The 20,826-nt window shown below is 59.1% G+C and overlaps 2 protein-coding genes across 4 annotated transcripts in view; both read right to left on the bottom strand.

Moving 5' to 3' along the window:
• ARHGAP30 (Rho GTPase activating protein 30) overlaps positions 1-826 on the bottom strand; it is a 28,464-nt gene extending 27,638 nt beyond the window's left edge. For all 3 annotated transcript variants that reach the window (XM_025214487.1, XM_014524229.2, XM_025214488.1), the window contains exon 1: positions 418-826. In XM_025214487.1, coding sequence (XP_025070272.1) covers positions 418-526 — 109 coding nt within the window. In that variant the 5' untranslated portion in view covers positions 527-826. The remainder of the gene's footprint in view (positions 1-417) is intronic.
• Positions 827-4,147: 3,321 nt separating this feature from the next.
• On the bottom strand, positions 4,148-18,976 carry NECTIN4 (nectin cell adhesion molecule 4). The gene is made up of 9 exons (XM_006032749.2): positions 18,907-18,976; positions 15,750-16,103; positions 15,062-15,352; positions 14,600-14,720; positions 11,700-11,851; positions 10,522-10,669; positions 8,503-8,581; positions 7,783-7,899; positions 4,148-6,563 (listed from the first exon to the last, which is right to left on the bottom strand). The coding sequence occupies exons 1-9, from the start codon at positions 18,974-18,976 to the stop codon at positions 6,315-6,317; spliced, it is 1,581 nt and encodes a 526-aa protein (XP_006032811.1). The 3' UTR covers positions 4,148-6,314.
• Between the last annotated feature and the right edge of the window lie 1,850 nt (positions 18,977-20,826).

The raw sequence follows: 20,826 nt of genomic DNA, 5'->3' as shown, positions 1-20,826 counted from the left end.
AGCAGGCACCAAGCCGTTGACAAGCCCCACGAGGCCTGCAGCTGAGCATGTCTTGCAGGGCAGGATTAGGGAGGTCTGGAATGATGCTAGGGTACCAGAGTCACCCCCCACCGTGCCGGTGTATGGCACCACACACCCGATAGCCGGCAGTGCTGCAGCCCCCCCAGGAGCACGGCTCCGCAGCAGGCGGATGCGCCCAGAGAACCTACGGCTGCAACGGCCCAGGGAGGGGCGAGCTGCAGGCGGGCACGCCAGCCCCTCCAGGCTTGCCCAGCCCCACTGAGCCCCCAGCAACCGGTGCTGGGGCAGCGAGGAGCGCAGCGGCCCCATCCTCTCAAGCATCCCTGGATGACTTCCTGCTTCGCCCCACAGGGCCCAGGGCTGGGCGAGAACCGTGAAAGCAAGCCACCCGCTTACCTTCCTGGCCCGACTGCTGCAGGTGCTCCAGCAAGTCGCAGCCGAAGACCCGGTCCTTGGTGGCCCCTTTCCGCCGCACCTTCTGCCGGGCTTTCAGGGCAAGAGACATGGGGGCGGGCGGGCGAGCAAGCAGGAGCCCCCGGGGCCCCGGCTCTAGCACTCAAGTCCCAGCCCTTTGTGCTCCCAGGGCCACCTGGCGCATGGGGCCTGTGCAGCAGCTGGGTGACAGGAGTCTCAGGCCCCAGTGCCGCCCATGGCCGCCATCCACACACTGTCCCACGCACTTCCTTAGAGCCACCCCATCGCGGCCGTCAATCCACTGGGTCCAGGGAGAGAGTGCAGGTCGGCAGCCAAGGTGCACGCCCAGCCCCGGTCGGCCAGGCACCCATGGATGGGCAGCACAGCGCGGTGGTGGCCCCGGCAAGAGGAAGCTGGCGGGGCCCGGGGCCCTGACGTAGCGCTGGTTGCGCTGTTGCACGCCAGCGCTGTTGGGGCCAGGGACCCAAACCGGCAGGAAGTGAGTCTTGCTGCCTCTGCGCCCGACTTCCTGCTCAAAGCATCTCCCAAACCACAAGGAGCAAAGCAGAGACTGCACAAGTGCGCTCGCACATGCGTGCATGTGCACATGCATGCAGGGAGCCTGGTGCACACCCAAATTGACACATGCGTCACACCACAGAGCTGAAGGGCTCCCCCCACCTCCCCCACACACACACAGGTGCACACTCCCATTTGTACACATGGCCCACCTCCCCAGGAAACAGGCTCCAAAGCTGACATGTATGCATGGACACACACAAGGGCACAACCCTATCTGGACACATGGCCCACCTCCCCAGGAAACAGGGTCCAAAGTGGACATCTGATGGAAGCGAGGACACCCATTTCTTGGGGCAGTGCCCCCCTCTGAACGGGTGCTTGCACTCCATACTCCTGCCAGGAGCTGGTGCTTTGGAGCCCAGAGAGCCCTGCAGGGCATATCCCAGTCACACAGACTAAGGTGGGGAGGGCAGGAGCCTGGAGGACACGTCCCTAGGAGATGTCCCTAGGAGATATTCCTGGCCCTAGGATGCTTATGCACTGACCTCCAGTCCCCATGGTGACAAGGCTGCAAAAAGGCATCAGCACAGCCTTGCACCCGCATGTTGGAGGGTTGAGTTCAGTCTGGTCTGGCTGACCGCGAGGTATGGCAGCCTGCAGACAGATGTATGGAAGTCCTGCCTTGCAGCCCATGGAGAAAGCTGCCACTCATCCCTGAGTCTGGGTTAGGCTGTGCCTTTGGCCTCCAGCCTTCCCCGGTCCCCTCTGTTCCCTATAGGGACCTCACAGCTCTGGCTGCCTCCAGGTTCAGTCGTCCTGTTCCAGGCTCCCCTGACCTCTGGAAAGCCCATTGCTACGTGGGACAGGGCAAGACACGCTGACAGGGGCCTGCAAGACAACAGTCCTGTTGCTGCTGACACAGGCACCACCCGGGCAGCATCCAACATGGGGCGGCTGTATCAGCACCTGCTATGCCGTGTTTGCCAGGCATTGGTCTCTGCCCCGTCTCACGCCGGCAGTGAGGGCTAGAGGGGCACAGGTCACACCAGCAAGGACAGCAGCACTGGAACACAAAGTCACACCGCAGGGCATGGGTACAAACGCCACCTGCCCCCAGTGCCCCACAAAACTCCATAGACACATGCTCCCCATGTATGTGCAGCATCGCGTGCATGCACTCAGTGTGCCCTTGCAGATACATGGCTGCCTGTGCACACCTCCTGACACAATTCATCTCTGCCCTTCCTTGCCACCTCCTCTGACCTCTCCTGACCCAGCCTGCCTGTGGTACCAGGGGATGGGCAGAAGGGGTTAACACATCAGCACCAGGGGTCAAAGGGGGTTTTATTTACAAAACCAGCAGTGCACGTAACAAAACAGGCCGCGTGGCCTCCTCCTATACATCTATATACACATGGGTAGGATGCTATATACACACATTTACAGAACATAGTCTGCCCGACAGCACCCAAGACACGCCCCAGCATGCAAGCAAGCCAGTGATACGCCCCGATGCTGACCCGGGCTCTGCTTAGGGGTCTCCAGGCGTGGCCTTTCCTTCCCTGCCAGCCATGCATGGCTCACACCGGGGCCCTGGAAACCCAGGGTTTTCTAAGTGCAGCTCTGCTGACACCAGCTTTGGAGACCTGAATCCCGAGGGCCAATTTCAGGCAGGGGTTCAGTAAAGGGTTCAGGCAGGGGTTCAGTAAGCCAAGGAAACCGAAGGGGACGATCCAGCCTCATGCTTCAGGGCACCAGCTCCTGCCACAGGGGTCAGGATGTTGCGCGCACACGACGTGGCAGCACAGGGCAGGCACCGTGTGCAGTCTGAGTGAGCAGGCCCACAGACAGGTGGGACACTATCCCAGCCCCTCTGCGGCGGCAGGGAGGAAGCAGCCGGGCAGCTTGGTGTTCACGAACGAGGATCAAGATAAATCTCCTAACGGGTTCTTGGATGGTCATCAGAGGGACACCAGCCCTCCAACCGTGGATGCTGACTTGGTGCAGAGTCACTTGGATGGACTGGATGCGTTTCAGTCAGCAGACCCGGATGAGCTGCATCCGAAAGTACTGAAGGAATTGGCCGGTGTCATAGCAGAACCACTGGCACAGCTGTTTGAGCGCTCATGGTGCTCGGGTCAGGTCCCAGAGGACTGGAAAAGGGCCAATGTGGTCCCTATTTTCAAGAAGAGGAGGAAGGAGGATCTGAGCAATTATAGGCCAGTTAGCCTCACCTCCATCCTTGGAAAAGTCTTCGAAAAGATTATTAAGGATCATATTTGTGGGAGTTCAGCAGGACAAATAATGCAGCAGGGCAACCAGCATGGATTCATAGCAGGTAGATCATGTCTGACTAATCTGGTTTCGTCTTACGACCAGGTCGCAAAACGCTTAGATGCAGGAGTAGAGGTGGATGTCATTTTCCTGGATTTTAGGACGACCTTCAATATGGTATCTCACCCCATTCTCATAAATAAATTAAGAGGCTGTGACTTAGATGTTTTCACAGTCCGGTGGGTGGCAAATTGGCTGTGGGGGTCACACTCAGAGAGTGGTAGTAGACGGGTCGGTATCAACCTGGAAGGATGTGGGCAGTGGGGTCCCGCAGGGCTTGGTCCTTGGACCGATACTCTTCAGTATCTTCATTAGTGACTTGGATGTGGGTGTGAAGTGTACTCTGTCCACGTTTGGGGATGATTTTAAATTGTGGGGTGAAGTGCGCACTCCAGACAGTAGGGAACAATTGCAGGCAAACCTGGATAGGTTAGAAAAGAGGGCAGCACACAATAGGATGCATTACAAGGACAAGTGCAGAGTGCTGCACCTAGGATGCAAAAATATCCAGCACCCCTCCTGGCTGGTAAGTGACCCTCTCAGCAGCACAGAAGTGGAAAGGGATCTCGGAGCCATTGTGAACTCCAAGATGAACAGGAGTCATCAGTGTGATGAAATCATCAGCAAAGCTAGCCAGACTTTATCATGCATCAGCAGATGCATGATGAATAGATCCAAGGAGGTGATCCTTCCCCTCTGCAGCACTGGTCAGACCGCAGTTGGAGTACTGCGTCCAGTTTTGGGTGCTGTACTTCAAGAAGGATGTGGATAGCCTTGAGAGGGTCCAGAGGAGGCCACTCATATTGGTTAAGGGTTTGCAGGCCAAGCCCTATGAGGAGAGGCTGAAGGACCTGGACCTCTTCAGCCTCCGCAAGAGAAGGCTGAGAGGTGATTTTGAGGCTACCTACAAATTCATCAGGGGGACACAGCAAGGGATCAGAGATGCTTTGTTCACTAGGGAACCTTTTGGGGTAAGAAGGAGCAATGGTCACAAACTGACAGAGAGCAGATTTAGGCTAGATATCAGGAAAAACTTCTTCACGGTGAAAGTGGCCAAATCCTGGACTGGGCTTCCAAGCGAGGTGGTGCTCTCCCTACCTTGGGGGTCTTTAAGAGAAGGCTGGACAGGCATCTGGTTGGGGTCATCTGACCTCAGCACTTTTTCCTGCCCCAGCAGGGCGTCGGACTCGGTGATCTGTCGAGGTCCCTTCCGACCCTAACATCTATGAATCTACCCTACCCCCCGCCCCCCAGTGACACTAGCAGCCCCCGGGGAGGGTCAGAGCCCAGATGAGATGGGCCGGGCTGTGATCCTGGCCTGTGTGGATACAAGTGACCATGCACCTCCCCAGCTAGATTTACTAGCTCTCAGCCCCTCACTGGGGCACACCCTCAACTGGCTGCATGGTGAGCTCCCAGGGACTGTGAGGATCCTTCGCTCTGAAATCAGCAAAGCACCAGGCAGGCCCATGCAATAAATAAGGCAGCAGGGGAAGGTGGGAGGCACTGGGTGATGGCCCCTCATGGCCTGGGGCTGGATCGTCTCTGCAGAGGGGACCCACGTTAGTCCCTCCCATTGCCCTATAACTCTCCCCACCGGGCATCGTGGCCAGGGAACGGGACACTTCAACCCCCACATGATCCCCAGCCCCTCTGTGGTGGCAGGGAGGAAGCAGCTGAGGACATGCAACCAGACCAGGGGATCAGGGGAGATGCTGAGATTGTGAAGCAAAGCCATGCCCTGCCCTGCCAGCACCAGGGACTCACAGGGCTCAGTGCCAGCAGGGACAAGGAGGCAAGCTTTGCTCTCCCCCAACAGGTTGCAGGGTTGCTGGGGACTCCGGAGAGGACTAGGAGTCTGGGACAGAGCTGCCACGTGGTTGTGAGGCTCTACACATAGCCTGGCTCCCACCCACAAAAGCCCCTTGCCCTGGTCAGTGCTGACTGTGGGTATTCCCAGGCAGGGACGTCTGGCATGAGGGTGCACTTGGGACCCCTGGGCTCTCTGGGGCTATTCCGCATGAGCCAGAGCACGGTGGGACAGACATGGCCCTGTCCCTGTCCCCCTGGTCCCTCCCACACAGCAGCCCACTGGAGGAGGCTGAGCTGCTTGTTACTGTCAGAGGATGCTGGGTGACTCCACACCCTGCCCAGTCCTTGGAGGCCTAGGTTCAAATCTTCAGGCCACAGCAGGGACCCCCTCTCCCCAGTCCCAGGGACTGAGGGAGCCCAGCTGGGTCTGGCCAGCACCTGGGACTGGATGCCAGGACTGTGGCAGGCTGGGGGGCTGTGGGGAGCACTGGGCAGCCCAGCCCGGCTGGGACTTGGAGGCCTTGTGAGGTGATGCTAGGCATGGCAGCCTGGGAGTGGGAGCCCTGCAGCCCAGGGAAAGGATTGCTGGCCCTCGTGTTCATCACAGCCCAGCTGTGAGCGGTGCCAGCCCTGCCCGCGGAGGGGCTGCCAGTGGGGCACAGCTCCAGTGTCTCTTTTCCTGGAGGCAGTGGGAGATGCAGAAGCTTACCCACCCCTCACATGTACTCCCCACCCCTTGCTAGCCTGGGGTCTCTTTGGACAGGGGCCTGATCCCATGGGCCGCCCAGCCTGTGGCTGATACTCATGTAGCATCCTGATGGTCTCCTCCATCCACCCCAGGGAGCCCTGGGGCAGCTCAGAGCCCCATCCCCTGCCAAGGCGGGCACAGCCCCGCTGCCAGAGGAGCACGAGATGCCCCAGCCCTGCCCCAGGGGTGGCTCCCCTTGGGGTGAAGGCAGAACAGACTGGAGAGCAGAGTCAGTGCAGGCCCCCAGGCTGGAGGCAGAGGCAGGCTGGAGCAAGGGGCAGGCCAGAGGGGACTCCACGTTGGCCAGGGTCCCGGGTCCCACAGTTAGCACCCGCACCCCTGCATCCAAAGCCCATCCCAGCTGTTTGTACAAGGCCCAGGCAGAGGTGTGTGGGGGCCCTGGGGGCATGTGTGCCCAGCCCCTGGCACCGCAGGGCAGGTGAGTCCATGCCCGCAGCCGTGCTCACACCAGGTGGCCCCGGCCATTGATGTAGATGCCATTGGTGCTGGGCTTGGCCCGCAGCGTGCCGTTCTCCTGGATGAAGTGGGTCATGGCTTGCTTTATGGTGTTGCCATTGCGCTCCTCCTCCTCCTCCTCCTTCATGTCCTTGCACTCAGGGGTGGGTGCCGGGGCGGCTGGCACGTCCGTCTGCGTCTCGATCTCCCGTACTGTCGACAGTGTGGAGTAGCTGCGTCCTTCCGCCTCCTCGCTCTGCATGGGGGAGATGGGTCATGAGACTGAGGTGGGGGCACCCTCCTCTCCCCATGCAGCCCCTGGGAGGGAGGGCTCTCTTTTTCCAGGGCACATCCCCTTCTGCTGAGCTCTCAGCTATCAGGCCCCAAAGGTACCTGTCATCCGGTTGTACCCTCCCAGGCTGCAGGGGTTGTGTAACACCAGCCCAGGCACTCACAGCCCCCAGCCAGGGCTGCAGGGACTAGGTGGGGGCACAGGTCTGGGATCGTCGTTGGTTTGCAAAGTTGTGTCCCAAGACCTGCCTGAGGCTGGCACATGACAGCGGGGCACAGGCCTGTCCTGTAGGCCAGGGGGTGGGACAGCGTGTTGCCCTTGCATGTGGGAGATGGTCACGAGACTGACGGAGGCCAGAGCGCAAGAGTACCTGTCACAGCAGTGGGAGAATGCCTCTATGAGCAAGTATGCATGCGAGTGTGTGTGTGCAGACATGCACACGCGAGCAGGAGGATGAGCATGGGCAAGCATGTTTGTGTGAGGCTGTGCATACATAAGCAGGTATGAAGTGTGAGCAAGCACACACATGTACATGTATGTGAGGATGTGCACACATGCACATATAAGCAGATGTAAAGTGCGTGCATGCATGTGGGACCATGCACACATGGGATGGTGTATGTGAGCAAATGTGCACATGTGCATGTGTGTAAATACATGTACACGTGTACGTATGACCAAGTGTAACGTGTTAGTATGTGTGTGCGCATGCATGTGTATGTGTGAGGCCGTGCACACATAAGCAGGTGTGCAATGTGAGCAAGCATGTGTGTGTAAACACACGTGCGTGAGGGCAGGTTTACATGAGTAGGGTTGCGAGTGGGAGCAAGTATGTGAAAGCATGGGGAGCGGAGGTAGCATGTGAGTGGATGTATGTGGAGTGGATGTGTGTGACTGATCATGAGGGTGTGTGTGTATGCATGTGTAAGAGCACATGGGCGCAAGCGAGAAGGGGGCACAGCCCAGGTCACTGAGCACTTGCATGGCACCGAGCCGCCTGCTTTCCTCATTGCCCCTAGGGGCAGGCTGAGGCCCTATGGAGCCTTATGAGCTGGGTGTGGCCTTGGGCAGGAGGGTGGAGGGCATGGGAGCCCTCCCCAGGGGCCTAGCAGGGAGTAGGTTCAAGGCTGGGGCAGTGGGAGCCTGTTGGAGGAGGGGTTTGGGGGGGCAGCGCCCAGCTCACCAGGACAGAGCAGACACTGGTGCCCTGCAGGCTGTCACCGCGCAGGCTGCCCTGCCGGCTGTCTCCTCGCAGGCTGCCCTGCCGGCTCTCCCCACGCAAGTGCAGCATCTCCTCGGTCTGGAAATCACAAAGGGCAAGACAGGGTAGCAGGTGCCCAGTCCCCCTAGACCAGCCCCAGCATCCCAGCTCTCCCCACAGGCCCCATCTGTCTCCCTGCTGGGTGTTGCATGCTCTCTACAGCTGCACAGCATGTGCAGAGCCCAGCACACACTGCCCCCAGCTGCTCTGACCCAGATGTAGCCTGTGACTGTGCCAGCTGCTGAGAAGGTCCCTGCACGTGGGCAGAGGGGCAGCCCCAGGCTGCCCATACCAGCTGCTGCCCCTGGGGACCCTGTGGGCCGTGGTACCAGACGCTAACCTCATGTGTGGCTACCCAGGGCAGATGCCAGACACTGACAGTGGGACACTGGGCACTGCAACTGTCAGCACGGAGCAAATGCAAATATATGCAAATAGGCATGCAGATCAGGGCAGACTCTGAGGACCCCACTGAGCTTGCCATTCCCACCCTTCATGCTGCTGGCCCATCCCCAGGCCAGCCTGCGTTCTTGCCCGGCTGGGCAGCACTTCCAGTCACGTGCAGCAAGCAGGGATGGAGCCCTGCTATGGGGACAGGCCCGGCCTGGGCCAACAGACTTCCCTGGGCCAGCGTGGCCTCACCTGGTTCCTTGTGTCAGTGCTGTGGCTGGAGTGCAGGCGCCGGATGGAGTTCTCCCTTGTCAGTGTCAGCTCCTCCTCGCTGCCAGGCAGAGTCAAGGCAGAGCATGAGAGGCCTGGCTTGGCCCCCACGCCCGCACCCATGCATGGAGCTCAGGGGCTGCTTGGGGCTGAGTGGCTCTCCCTGCTTCAAAGCTACACCTGAGCAACTCCCAGCTCCTGCATTCAGTGGGCAGTGGATGGCACAGGGATGCCCAGGGCTCGTTGCCCCCCAATCACAGGTTTAGGCAGGATCTGATCCTGTAGGGAGGCCAGGGCAAGGGCCAATGGTGGAATCTGTGGAGCTGGGAGCTTGGACACAGGTCTGTCCCAGCCACACTCCTGGGAGACAAGCTTCCACGCAGGAAACACCTTTAGTGGACCTAGACCTTACCAGCCCTCACTGACAAGGGTAAAGCCAGTTTGGATGGAGCACAGGCACAGCATGCACCCCCCGAGCCCAGAGAGCTCCATGCATCACCAGCATGGGGTGCTCAGGCTAGGCAGGAAGGGATCTGGGCACTGAGGAGTGCAGGTGATGTGGACATGGCAGCAGCTGGGCCCAGCCAGCACCAGGGCTGTGGGTGACCCTTCAGCCCCCTTCCCCCATGCCTCAGATGCCAGGCTGAGCGAGCACCAGGCTGAGCTGTGTGCTGAGCCGGGTCCCAATGTGCATGGGGTTGAACCCATGGGATCCGGGAGGGGCAGAGGTATTGGGGGTTTGAGGAACTGTGTGGGGTAGGAGCTGCCCCAGGCTTGTGCACTTACTACTTCTCGGAGATGCGCTTGGTTTTGCGCCTGTGATAGAGGGTCATGCAGATGACGACCACGATCAGCACGCACAGCAGCAAAGCGGCGATGACACCCACTACCACCATGGAGGCAGACACCACGTCCACCTGCTTCACAGCACTCACTGCAGGGAACAAGCGCATGGTAGAGGGGGTGTATTAGCAGGCTGATACCATGACCACAGCAGTCACCAGCATCCTGAAGACAAGCCACGAGCAGGCACATTCACACCTCAGGTGCCTGAGGGACAAGTCAGACCAGCGTAGACAGATGGAAAGGCATGAGCAGAGAGAGGTGGTTAGTCTGAAATCAGGCAGAAAGCAGGGTAGGTAAGGCCTCTGCTTGGAAAACCTCGTGCTGGACCTCTTGGATATAGTTAGTCTATAAGGTGCCAATCTACCCTGCCTTCTGCCTGACAGAAAGACAGCTAGACTGCTGGGAGGGGAAGGGAGAGATGGGCTGTATGGGGATGGGTGGATAGATAGAGTCTGGAGATAGAGACAAACACACAGATAGATAAGCATGTACAGAGATGGATGGACAGGTGGATGGACAGATGAGTGATGCCTTGTTAACCACCTGGCAGGCACCACTGGCTTTGAGCTAGTTCCTCACAGAGAGGAAACGCATATGCGCACGCGCGCGCGCGCGCCCCCCAATCACAGGTTTAGGCAGGATCTGATCCTGTAGGGAGGCCAGGGCAAGGGCCAATGGTGGAATCTGTGGAGCTGGGAGCTTGGACACAGGTCTGTCCCAGCCACACTCCTGGGAGACAAGCTTCCACGCAGGAAACACCTTTAGTGGACCTAGACCTTACCAGCCCTCACTGACAAGGGTAAAGCCAGTTTGGATGGAGCACAGGCACAGCATGCACCCCCCGAGCCCAGAGAGCTCCATGCATCACCAGCATGGGGTGCTCAGGCTAGGCAGGAAGGGATCTGGGCACTGAGGAGTGCAGGTGATGTGGACATGGCAGCAGCTGGGCCCAGCCAGCACCAGGGCTGTGGGTGACCCTTCAGCCCCCTTCCCCCATGCCTCAGATGCCAGGCTGAGCGAGCACCAGGCTGAGCTGTGTGCTGAGCCGGGTCCCAATGTGCATGGGGTTGAACCCATGGGATCCGGGAGGGGCAGAGGTATTGGGGGTTTGAGGAACTGTGTGGGGTAGGAGCTGCCCCAGGCTTGTGCACTTACTACTTCTCGGAGATGCGCTTGGTTTTGCGCCTGTGATAGAGGGTCATGCAGATGACGACCACGATCAGCACGCACAGCAGCAAAGCGGCGATGACACCCACTACCACCATGGAGGCAGACACCACGTCCACCTGCTTCACAGCACTCACTGCAGGGAACAAGCGCATGGTAGAGGGGGTGTATTAGCAGGCTGATACCATGACCACAGCAGTCACCAGCATCCTGAAGACAAGCCACGAGCAGGCACATTCACACCTCAGGTGCCTGAGGGACAAGTCAGACCAGCGTAGACAGATGGAAAGGCATGAGCAGAGAGAGGTGGTTAGTCTGAAATCAGGCAGAAAGCAGGGTAGGTAAGGCCTCTGCTTGGAAAACCTCGTGCTGGACCTCTTGGATATAGTTAGTCTATAAGGTGCCAATCTACCCTGCCTTCTGCCTGACAGAAAGACAGCTAGACTGCTGGGAGGGGAAGGGAGAGATGGGCTGTATGGGGATGGGTGGATAGATAGAGTCTGGAGATAGAGACAAACACACAGATAGATAAGCATGTACAGAGATGGATGGACAGGTGGATGGACAGATGAGTGATGCCTTGTTAACCACCTGGCAGGCACCACTGGCTTTGAGCTAGTTCCTCACAGAGAGGAAACGCATATGCGCACGCGCGCGCGCGCGCACACACACACACACACACACACACACAAACCCTCTCATACACATGCTCCTGGCAGCCCAGCGCCCTTGACCCTGTTCTGACACAAATAAGTGCCCCGCATGGGACCAGCAGCACAGGGCAAAAGCTCTTTTCAGACAGGGGCTGGAGGAGCTGGAGCCCTGCCCTGCCCCTGGTCTGCCCTCCCAGGCAGGGTGCCCACTGGGACCTAGACCTCCCTTGTGGACGTGGGGCTGAGGCAGGACGTGGTGGCCCATGGCAGGCAGGGCAGCACAGGAGAGCTCCTGATGCCACTAGGACTGAATTCCCATGTATGCCCAGCCTGCTGCCTGGGTCTGGGGTGGTGGGGTGTGGGGATGGGATCACATGTGGTGACATGGGGCAGCACAGACCAGAGAGGTCCCCAGGATCATCCTAGGCCCAGCTTCTTCCATGCAAAGCCACAGCCCCCGCTGCACCCCTACAACCCCCAGGGCACCCCAGGAAGCCACTCCTGATACTCTACCTTTGATGCTGACATTGGCCCAAGCCTCCTTGGTGGCAAAACTGTTGGCAACTCGGCAGACATAGACGCCCGTGTCGCTGACGGCGAGGGGTCTTTGGAAGACGAGGACATCACCCTTGACCTTCACACCTTCAGGGATGGAGCCTTCAAGCCTGGGGGGGGCACAGGGGCCGAATGAGTGGGTGCAAGTGGGGGCAACGGGGGCAGAGGGCTGGCCAGGCTGGGCATGGCCATTCGGGACACAATGCAGGCCTGTCCCACATGCTGTTCCCCAATGCTGGACTGATATATAGGGGTCTCCTGGAAGGGAACGGGGTGCTGGGGTGCCCCCAGGGCTCCCCTGGGCTGGGGAGAGAGCCTGAGACAGGGGCAGAGGCAGCAGGCACAGGTTGACGGGCATGCATAGAGGCAGCCCCAGGCACAGAGCAGGTAACCGGACCCCTGGTGCCCCCCTTCTCTGCGCGCCCCCCCTGCAGCCCCCTGCCCTCTCGCTGCCTCCTAGGGCCGACATGCCGAGACTGGTGCTGAAGGTGTGCAGGCGCGGTGGGGGGGGGTGGGACATGACATCATGAACAATAGGTGCTGAAATCAAAGGGCTCACTGCTGGTTCCCACGGTGCCTGGGTGGCTGGATGGGAGCCAGGGCCCAGCACCGGGGCCTGCCCAGACACAGCCCGAAACTGCACACGCTCCTGGCATCATTGCGCTAGGGCTGACTCGGCACGACCGGCGCCACGGGACCTGACTTGCAAGCACACACTGGACACGCGCGTGCATGGGGACACATGTCCCAGCCCGCGTCTCTGCACGCGCAAACCCAAACACCTATACACACCCCAGCACAAACCCATGCAAACACACACATCCGAGCAAATGTAGGGATACACACAAGCACCTGCATCACAAATATACACATATCCATGCAGACACACATGCACACAATCATCAGCACACAAACACATGCCAACCAAGAGATGTATACAAGCACATACAGGCAGCATAATTCATATTCGCACACATGCACACACACATGCAAATCTGTGCACATGCAGACACAAACTCCTGGGTGCACACACATGTGAAAAAGGGGCACGTGTTTCAGTGCACATGTATACACAATGCCAACACAGGCACACTTCCTGCATCTGCACCATCTAACACAAAAGGACACCCCCCCACAGGGAGGCACACACAAGTACACATGTTAACACACCTATAGCTATGCACGTGCACACCCAAACATATGCAAACAGCCATAGCCATGGGCACTGACACCCCAGACTCACAAGTTCATGTGGACAAACACAGGACCACATAGTGCAGCATGCACACGCAGTGTGCACAGGCATAGTGGGGCATGCCTGAATGCACAAGGAGAGCACACATGTGCAGCCACCTCAGCAGAAGCCAAAGGCACATTCGCATGCAGCTACAGAACCCAGATGTTCACACGTGCATGCACACACGCATGTGCACACACACTCATATCCCAGCTGCACATGCCCAGGTAAATACATATGTACACCCTCAAACACATGCAGATATAGCCACACATGTGTGCACTTGAACACGCACAACATGCCACCCAGATAAGACCTTCCTTGTCCCCTCCATGGTCTGGCTCTGTTAACCCTTTAGCTGCAGCTTCCATCAGAAAACCCTGATGCCCAATGCCCAGGACACCCTGTGCCATCAGACTCCAGCACAGCATTCCCTCTAAGCTGCGCAGCGTGCACAGCTGCGCCTGGCAGCGCGGCATGAGCACACCTGTGCGGCTGCACATGCCACACAGCTTAGAGGGAACGCTGCTGCAGCAGTGGGGAGGTTTGGCTCATGGAGTCCCCGGGAGCTGAGACCTGCTCCCCACAGTGCTCTGGGCAGCCCAGGACGGGGAGAGGTGGGAACCATGGAGGCACTGGCCAAGATGGTTTAGGCCTAGAAAGACCCCAGGGACAGATGGGCTGCAGGCAGCCATTGATTACTGAATGCACCTGATACAGCAGTGCCCAGAGGCCAAGCTAGGACCCCACTGCACCAGGAGCTATACAAATGACTTTGTACTGTACAGCTGTGCTGTGAGAGCTGCAGCACAGGGCGCAACTCCCCAAGGCACCCCAGTGAAAGACCTTCTCCCAGCCAGGCACACTCAGGCCCCTCCAGGAGCCCAGCAAACCCCATGCCGCTGTCTGACCCCATTGTTGACCCTCCTGCCAAGATGACCAAGAAGGCTCTGGGTGCATTCGGCTTCTGGGTGTATTTGGCCACTTCCTGAGACCTACAGCAAGTCCCAGCCAGTCCCTCAGCCCCGGTGAGACAGCAGAAATAGCTGGGTGATGAATAAGTGTTTACGGAGGATAAAACTTCCCTTTGAAAGCTACCGTGGGAGCCGGGTGCTCTAGCCTCCCAAGTTTCGAATAGCAGAGAGCCTGGGAATGCAGTGGCAGCCTTGGCCGGGCTCGTGCCCCCTGCTGAGCAGGGCAAGACAACAGCTAACTGCACAGGGCACTATTCTGGGGAAGCTTGCAGCCCTGCCATGCTGGCTGTCATGGGCTTGCCCACATAAAGTCACAGCCCTGGCTCTGGCACCCCTCAGGCTTCGATGGCAACACAGAGCATGACACAAACCTTAACACGTGACCACTGCCCTGGCCCGGCCTGCGTGGATCTGTGGCAGGGCCCAGGCCTCCCTGCACCCTGCTCTGGGATTCAAACCCAGGACCTCGGACCCAGAACTGCCAACCCCCTCCACCATGTCCAACGGCTCCATCTGGATCCTGCGGGCAGACAGCCCTAGCTCGGGGGGCCTCGCAGACACCATGTCCCCTCCCCTTCTGCTCAGCAGCTAACGCAGAGATCTCCCCCCATCACGGCCCCTCCTCTGCCGGGGGCGCTGATGCTTACCGGGTCCAGTTGTAGGTGGGTGGGGGGTTCCCCTCCCCCAGGCACTTCAGGGAAGCCCCCTCCTTGCCCTGGTGCCACTCCTCCTCCTTCTCATGCCCCAGCACCGAAGCATCCGAGAGATCTGGGGGTACAGGGCAGTAGCAAGTGAGGGAAGGCACAGAAAGGGTCCTGCCCTGGGTGCCAGGCCCCTCTGCCCCCTGCCCCCCCATACAAGCTCTGTGCTCTTGTCACCATGACCTGTAATCCCCGCCCCGCTGCACCAGCCAGGTCCCATGTGGCCGGGACCCACCCAGGGACCCCCTTTTATCTCACTCCCTGGGGGGTCACAACAAACCCTCTCCCCACAACAGCTCCCTCCACCATGGTCTCCCCCCCTCCGCCCTCATGGCACCCCCTTGAGGTCTCTGTCCCATATCTGGAGCCCCCGGGGGTCCTTGGAGCCTGCGCAGGGAAGACACATACAGGCGATGCTCAGCATATGCGTGATCCTCTTCTCGTGCTGCAGCCCTGGATGGGCGACAATGCAGGTCAATGCCTTGCCGTTCATGCTGCGCCCGGGCACCAGGAAGAACTCGCTGGTGATGGAGGCCGAGCGGGGATGCACGGACTGGCGGGTGATGTTGGTGCCGTGCACCTCCGTCTGCCAGGTCACCGTGGGCACTGGGTTCCCCTCTGCCGTGCACGAAGCGGCCAGCGTCCTGCCCTGGCCCTCCTCCAGCGGGGGGCCGGGATTGAGGATTGGCAGGGGGGGCACTGAGGGAGAAGGCCCGGGGCGGGGGTCAGACACCTGGCACCCATCCCCTGAGTCACCACCCTGGGGACCAGAGCAGCTGATCCCATGTTGTCCGGGGACCAACTCCACCAAAGTCTGGCCAAGTCCGGCTCTTGCCTGAGGGCTCTGCAGGCCTGGCTCCCACCCCAGGGTGACCTCCGAAAGGCCCCTATGGCCATCCCTTCACACCCCACTTAATGCCACATACACCCTCAGCTACCCCGACGCCCCCATTGCCACCACTCTCCCTGCATAACACCCACCCCAACCCCTCCCCATGGCTTGGGACTGAGGGTCCAGACATCAGGGCTGCTCTCACCCCCCAGAAGCAGCCATCCCGGTGGGGGTGGCCCCTCCCCAGGCCGCTCGGCCACTCACCCAGCACCTTGAGCATCAGGCTGGCCTCGAAGTTGCCCAGGGGGAAGGTGATGAGGCGGCACTCATAGGTGCCCTCGTCGGCCTGCACGGCGTTCTTCAGCACGATGGCGCCATCCATCAGGGCCCCCTGTGCCTGCCGCAGCACCCGTCCCTTGTAGGGCTCCTGGATGTGCTCCCCGTGCTCCGTGTGCAGCACGGCCAACTCTATGCTATGCCCGTCTGCCCCCTGCTTCAGCCACGTCACCTGCACCACCTTCTCGCCCACCTGGGCCCGGTAATGGCAGGGCAGCACCGCATCCGTGCCCAGCACCGCCGTCACGCTGCGCTGCACCTCCAGCACGCCAGCCAGTGATCCTGCAAGCAGATATAAAGAGGGTCAGGGGCTGCGGTGCAGCTGGACCTCGGGTTTGGCTGAGGCTGGCGCCTGGTGGCTATGGGATGCGCTGGGCACCATCTACCCTTCTCAGCCAGGCCACATAGCCAGGGCACAGCGCTCAGACCTGCATGTGAACACCCCAGGCCGGATTCGGACCGATGCCGGGAGATACCACCAAAGCCTTGGGCATGTCTCCCTGGGTTTCTAAGCAGTGGAGAATGGGAGCCCCACCCCAGATCCATGCACAGACCCGGATGGTCTACCAGGACTTCCCCAAGCCATGGGCAGCAGGGTGGGTGCACCCAAGGGGGTTTCATCCCCTCTCGAGGTGGCAGGTGGAGCACAGCCCAGCTCCAGGGTGGGGTCCCATATCCTGCCGTATGACTGCAGGCCCAGCGGGCAGGCTGCTTCGGCCCCTGCTCAGAGCTGAACACAGCACGCAGGACTCCTCATGCTGCTGGACTGGTGCGCGTTGAGCCATGCTGACCCCTCCACAGAGCACCATGCACTCCAGCACTTGCTCCTTCCTGACCCCTGCAGGGCAGCAGCGCCCTGCCTGGACACGTGGGGCTGGACAACCCGTGTGAAAGAGGTCACTGCTCTCTGCTCCAGGCAGGCTCTGGCCCCTCCCTTGCTGCACCCACCTGTCAGGCTCCCTGTGCCTGGCTGGAGGCGGGCATGCTGTGCTGAGGCAGGGCCCTCTCCGCCGCGGAGCCCGGGGCGAGGAATGCGGCTGGCTCTGGGGAAGCGGACGGGCCAGCGAGGCCAGATAAACCAGCCTGCTTGGATGCCAGAGATTTTGCAGCAGCATGCGAGGAATCCACTCCCCTCCTCTCCCCAGAGCTTCCCCGTCGCCCCCACACAAGGAGAGGCCAGCTTATCTTTGGGGGCACCTCAACACTGGGAAGGGCCAGCTCTTCCCAGCACCAAATGCCCCCACCCCCTCCTGCATCTCCACATGAGGACACCCAGCTGGTGCTGGGAGCCCCCCCAATCATGGGCTCGTAGGCAGAGGGGGGGGGCATTTCCTCCCTCCCGTGCTCCATGAGTCAGACCTGTACAACCTAGTCCTGCAACCCCACTCGGCTGTACCTGTGAGCAGCCTGATCACTTGTGTTTGGCTAGATCCTGTCTCAGAAATAGAATTAGAGAAAATGAGGGTGAGAAGTGACCTCAGGAGGTCACATCTAGTCCAAACCCCTGCTCCAAGCAAGACCAGCCCCATTTGCATCATCCCAGCCCATCCTAGCCGGGTCTTAAAACACCTCCAAGGATGGAGACTCCACTACCTCTCTGGGTAACCCAGTGCTTTGCCACCCTCTTGGTGAGAGAGTTTTTTCTAATATCTAACCTAGACTCCCCTTGCTGCAACTTGAGCCCATTGCACCTTGTTCCGTTATTTGCCACCACCAGTTCCATCCTCTTTGGACCCACCCTGCCAGGAGCTGAAGACTGTTATTCAATCCCCCTTCAACCTGCAGAGGAAGGCAAAGCCCCACAGTCCGTGCCCGTCTGACCCCAAACTGGGTGATCAGTTTGAAGAGCAAGACCCTCCAGGCAGGAGCCCCTGGGCTTCCCACCAGAGGTTCCTGCTCTGCCCCTTCCCTGCGGTCCCTGGTTCTTCTCCCCAAAGAACTCGCACGCCGCGATCACAATGCAAACAACCCAACCATCACGAGTGCGCTGCGCACGTCCACCACTTCAATTATCCAATCAACAGGCAGCAAATGCCTCCTGCTTGGATATGAGAATGGCGAGAGATGGAGAGTCCATGAGTGTGGTTCCGGGGCTGCTTTTCAGTGTCTTATGTCCAGTGCGGATGCCCCTGGCTTCAAGGGACGGGAAGGAGCTGCCTAGGTCACCGTGTCCAGCCCCTGGGTTTGTAGGCAGTTCATGTCCCAAAGACTGCCCCAGATCTGCACTCACAACATGTGCGTGACCCCAAGAAGCCCCCACCCACTCCCTAGGTAATGACAGTGGAGATGAGGGCCCTGCCAATGCCCTGCCACTGCAACAACAGGCAGAGATGCCCAGGAAACTCCAGGACAAAGCCTTTCCCCAAGCTACAGAGGAAGGCAAAGCCCTACAGGCCTTGCCCATCTGACCCCAAAATGGGTGATCAGTCTGACCCCGAGTGGCAGAGCGAGACCCTCCAGCCAGGAGCCTCTGGGCTTCCCGTCAGTGGTCCTCTTATGCCCCTTCCCCCCAGGTGAGATCCCTTTGGCCCCTGGTTCTTCTCCCCATCAAAGAACTCACACGCCGCGATCACAGTGCAAACAAGCCGACCATAACGTGCACTGCATGCGTCCGCCACACCAGTTATCTAGTCAACAAGCAGAAAAGGCACTATGCAACTTCTCCTCGCCAACCCATTGCAAAGGCCACCCCAGGGTCCATAATGTGTGATTCCTGTTCAGGACGCCACACAGCATTGGTGCCCCCAATGTGCCTTGCACGTGGATTTGCACATAAACATAAGAACTACCATTTCCTGGGGCAGACCATAGGTCCATCTTGCTTGGTCTTTGGTGTCACGCGGGGGCAGAGAGTGGAGGCTGAAAGGGAGGGTGAACAGGGTCTGACCTGTGTTTGCTCCCCTGTTTCTCTCCCACCTGCAGCCTCCAACATTGGAGGGCCAGGCAGTTCTGGCGCAGAGGCTGTGCCCCTCACCCCTGTGCTCAATAGCAGCCGATGCCCCTTTCCTCCAAAGATATGACCGATCCCTTGGTGAATCGGACTAAACTCTCAGCACCTCCCATGTCCGGTGGCCACGAGTCCTACCTTCAATTCCCGGCTGAATGAAAAGGAACTGGCCGGTATTCATTTTAAACCTGCTGCCAGCTAGTTTCATGTCGTGACCCTTCATTCCTTTATTGTGAGAGACAGTTAGTAATAAATCCCTATTGACTTTCTCTTCACCATTTAGCATTTTGCAAAACCTTCTCCTGTCCCCCCTCAAGCATCTCTCTTCTAACCCAACCAGGCTTGGCCTTTGTGCTCTCTCTTCCCAGGGAAGCCCCTCCATAGCACTCATCATCCTCGCTGCCCTTCTCTAGTTTTTCTATACCTTTTTTGAGGTGCGGGGACCAGAACTGGGCACAGAGCTCTGCATGGAGAAGTCGCTGGGACTGTCAGGGGGCCACACTCCCATAACAGGTCTGAGCCCGAGGTTCAAAGCTTTTCAGGCCTCTTCTTGCTGGAGTCATGGAGAAGTGGGGCTGGAAGGGAAGTCCAGGGGTCACATCTAGTCCAACCCCCTGCCTAAGGCAGGATCAGCCCTGTGCAAACCATCCCAAACACATCCATCATCTAAACTTTTCATTAAACTACCATCAGTCCTGACACCACACAAGGCATCACACCCAAACCTGCCCCAGGTAAACCAGGGGGACCATGGCAGCCAACGTCCTGCTTCTGTAAGAGCCTGTTAATACACACTAAAGAGATCCCAGGCAGAGGCCGTATCCCCCAATCCATACCAATCTGACCGCAGGAGGGGGGAAATGCCTTCCTGACCCCAAATACAGCATGGGTCTGACCCTGAGTGAAGGGGCAAGACCCTCTAGCCAGGACCCTCCAGCTTTGGTCCCAGCAGAAGCATTGGCACAGCCCAGTCCCCATCCCCAGCCTGGGCTGCAGCCAACACCCAGTGCCTCTGAGGGAGGCTTAAAAACACCCTGACACACGGAGCAGAAAGGGCTGGGGGGCATCCAGCAAAGCCCAAAAGCCTGGACAATCCCCATAGTAAAACCCAAGCATTGCTACCCCTAGATCATCCCTGATCAGTGGCTGTCCAACCTCCCCTTGAACACCTCCAGTGATGAAGAGCCCACCCCTTCCCTGGCATCTATGCCACAGCCTCCTCGCTCTGACAGTGAAGAAATGTTTCCTGATAGTCAATCTGAACCTACTTTGCTGCCACTTCAAGCCATTGGTCCTCCTCCTCCTCTGCAGCAAGAAAGAAAGGGTGCTTTCCCTCTTCTTCCTGGCAGCCTTCAGGTATTTGAAGACTTCTGTCATGGCCCCTCTTAAGCACCTTTCCTGCAAGCTGAACATGAAGCTTATACATGAAGAAAGCAGCTCTGTTTCCATCAGGCATTTACAGGACATGCGTCGACACCTCTATACCGAATGACCCTAATCCTCAGAGTGGGTCCCCACTCTTTGGCACCCGCCTTGTTGATTAATCTTAGCAATCAGCTTTCACACCCTGCTGTGCATCAGGTCGAAGTCAGCCGTGCATTGATCGGTGCTGGTGTTTAATGGCCACAGGTGGACCCAGCCTGCATAGCTTTTTTCAAACCCCTTCTGACCTGGCCTCCTCAGCACCTTGTGGCAAGGAGCTTCCCCTGCTAATGACACATGAAAACGATCTGCCTTAGGATGCCATGGTCTGGCCCCACCGCAACTCTGGGATGGTGAGAGCAAACCCCCGTTTGCTTTTTCCATGCCACTCGGGAGAAACATCATGAATGGCAAACGCCCTAGAGGACCCAGGCCCAAGCAAAGGGGAAGGGGCAGCAAGCGCGGGCTAGCTCACAATGCTGTGGGCAGGGGGGGCATCGTGAGATTCAGCACAGCATGCTGCAGCCTCAGGCTGAGAGTCGGGGGCTCTGCTCAGACCAGGGGGGCAGGCCTCAGACCCACTGGCCGGGCAGGCGGGAGCCCAACAGAGCAGATGGGTCTCTCGGGAATGGCTTC

Source organism: Alligator sinensis, unplaced genomic scaffold (genome assembly GCF_000455745.1).
Source record: "Alligator sinensis unplaced genomic scaffold, ASM45574v1 scaffold463_1, whole genome shotgun sequence".
Classification (NCBI taxonomy): Eukaryota; Metazoa; Chordata; order Crocodylia; family Alligatoridae; genus Alligator; species Alligator sinensis.
The sequence above is the reverse complement of the archived record's forward strand: the minus strand, read 5'-3'. Positions and strand labels throughout refer to the sequence as shown.